Source organism: Trachymyrmex septentrionalis, unplaced genomic scaffold, assembly GCF_001594115.1.
Source record: "Trachymyrmex septentrionalis isolate Tsep2-gDNA-1 unplaced genomic scaffold, Tsep1.0 scaffold20, whole genome shotgun sequence".
Taxonomy (NCBI): Eukaryota; Metazoa; Arthropoda; class Insecta; order Hymenoptera; family Formicidae; genus Trachymyrmex; species Trachymyrmex septentrionalis.
The window spans coordinates 6,420,069-6,421,733 of NW_017305180.1; the positions used below are offsets into that span (position 1 = coordinate 6,420,069).

Consider the following 1,665-nt stretch of genomic DNA (forward strand, 5'->3'; position numbering starts at 1 on the left):
TCTTAAAAAAAATAATTTATATTCGTTTTATGTTCTATATATGCTGCAATATAAAGTATAATAATAAATAACAACGTGCTATTATAGAAATTCATTGCCACTGCAGTGCTAATATGCAATATATAACTTCATATTAAAATTACTTACATGAAGTTTTTTTAATGTTGTTACTAATGCAGCACTTATACTGATTCCTTATCTTTTTATATTAGTTTTATGTATAATTTTTATAAATCAGACTTTTTTCATTAATGTCTAATAGTCTTTAGTAATATAATTATATCAAATAGATTATAGATTCTCGCAATTGTATAATTAACTTCTATTAATATTATTTTTTAGAACTATCCATCACAATTTTCTCTCTACCACTAAAGGAACATTTGTCAAAGCATGCTTCAAATTTTACAATTGTTGGTATTTCATTATTAAGTAGTTCATGTAAGGTTTTGCCATCGTGTTTGTATATCCATTGGCTATTTACAAAATCATAACGTTTGGGTCCAGATTTTGGAGAGGAGAGCCAAATTTGTTTGTTCGGTGTTTGGCGGTTTATAACATAAGTACCATATGGCTCGCCAAATTTCACAGTTAAAACTCCATCCTGCAGCAAAAAATTCTTTAGTATTTAGACTCACAAAACAAGAATTATAAATTTGTTAATTAGTGCAATGTGTAATCAAATAGATTATATATTCCCACAATCACATAATTAAACTTTAATTAATATTATTTCTTAGAACTATCACAACTTGTTTCTCTTTACTACTAAAAAAAAAAAAAACAATGATTAGAAGAAACAATAATGAGTGCAATATACATACTCCATAAGACACATCAGCATCTGGCAAATGCACCGCTGATTCAATCAATTCCTCAAAATACTCAGTTAATGAGTCTAAAGTTTCATTACAGATTTTCTCGTATTGCACAGAGCTAAGTTCACTAAAATTATACAAATAACAAATTTCTTTTTACATTAATAGTACATGCAAATATTACACATGTTGATTTAAAGTGTCAAAAATAATGTAATGATGCTTACTTTTCTGTCGAATACTCAGTAGTTGTACTAAAATTTTTTATAGATAATTGCAGTAACGTTCGTGGATTTCTCTTTGGAAAACATATTGAATTGTGATTGACATAACCTGCAATATAGCTGATGGGCCAATTCAGTTGCAGAATAGGTCGTTTTTTGATTGAAATTCTAAAAAGAAATAGATTGCAAGACAACCTTGAAATTATGTAAGATCTCGTCACAACGGTTATCATGATAAATAATCTCTCTTAACAGTTTTATCGATTAAACAAGTTCTCCGGTTGTACAGCGGTAATAGTGGTATTTCTTGACGTATGTTTACATTGCTGCGTCGGTATCGTCACTTGTCACGCGCGGAACTATTTTGTGTAAATTAACATTAATTGCATTTTTATTAAATTTGTATATTATATTATTCTCTACTAAACTTTTAGTATTTTGTAAAATTTCAGTTAAGAAATTCAGTTAATAAAATAATTATCTAATTAACTATGAAATAAATTAATATTTTAATAGTATTCGGGAAAAAATATTTCATATATAATTATATAGATATATAAATTATATAAAATTATATATAATTATATAAAAAATTGACATATTTTATAATTATATATTATTAT

The 1,665-nt window shown here is 25.9% G+C and overlaps 2 protein-coding genes across 2 annotated transcripts in view; both read right to left on the reverse strand.

Annotated features, from left to right (window-relative positions):
- LOC108747869 overlaps positions 1-223 on the reverse strand; it is a 10,250-nt gene extending 10,027 nt beyond the window's left edge. Inside the window, exon 1 of the mRNA XM_018485753.1 lies at positions 148-223. The gene's annotated coding sequence lies outside the window, so the exon portion shown is untranslated. The remainder of the gene's footprint in view (positions 1-147) is intronic.
- Positions 224-309: 86 nt separating this feature from the next.
- Positions 310-1,387, reverse strand: LOC108747656 (frataxin homolog, mitochondrial). The gene is made up of 3 exons (XM_018485255.1): positions 1,046-1,387; positions 825-945; positions 310-604 (listed from the first exon to the last, which is right to left on the reverse strand). Exons 1-3 carry the CDS (start codon positions 1,273-1,275, stop codon positions 332-334), a joined length of 624 nt encoding a protein of 207 aa, XP_018340757.1. The 5' UTR covers positions 1,276-1,387; the 3' UTR covers positions 310-331.
- Positions 1,388-1,665: the final 278 nt, after the last annotated feature.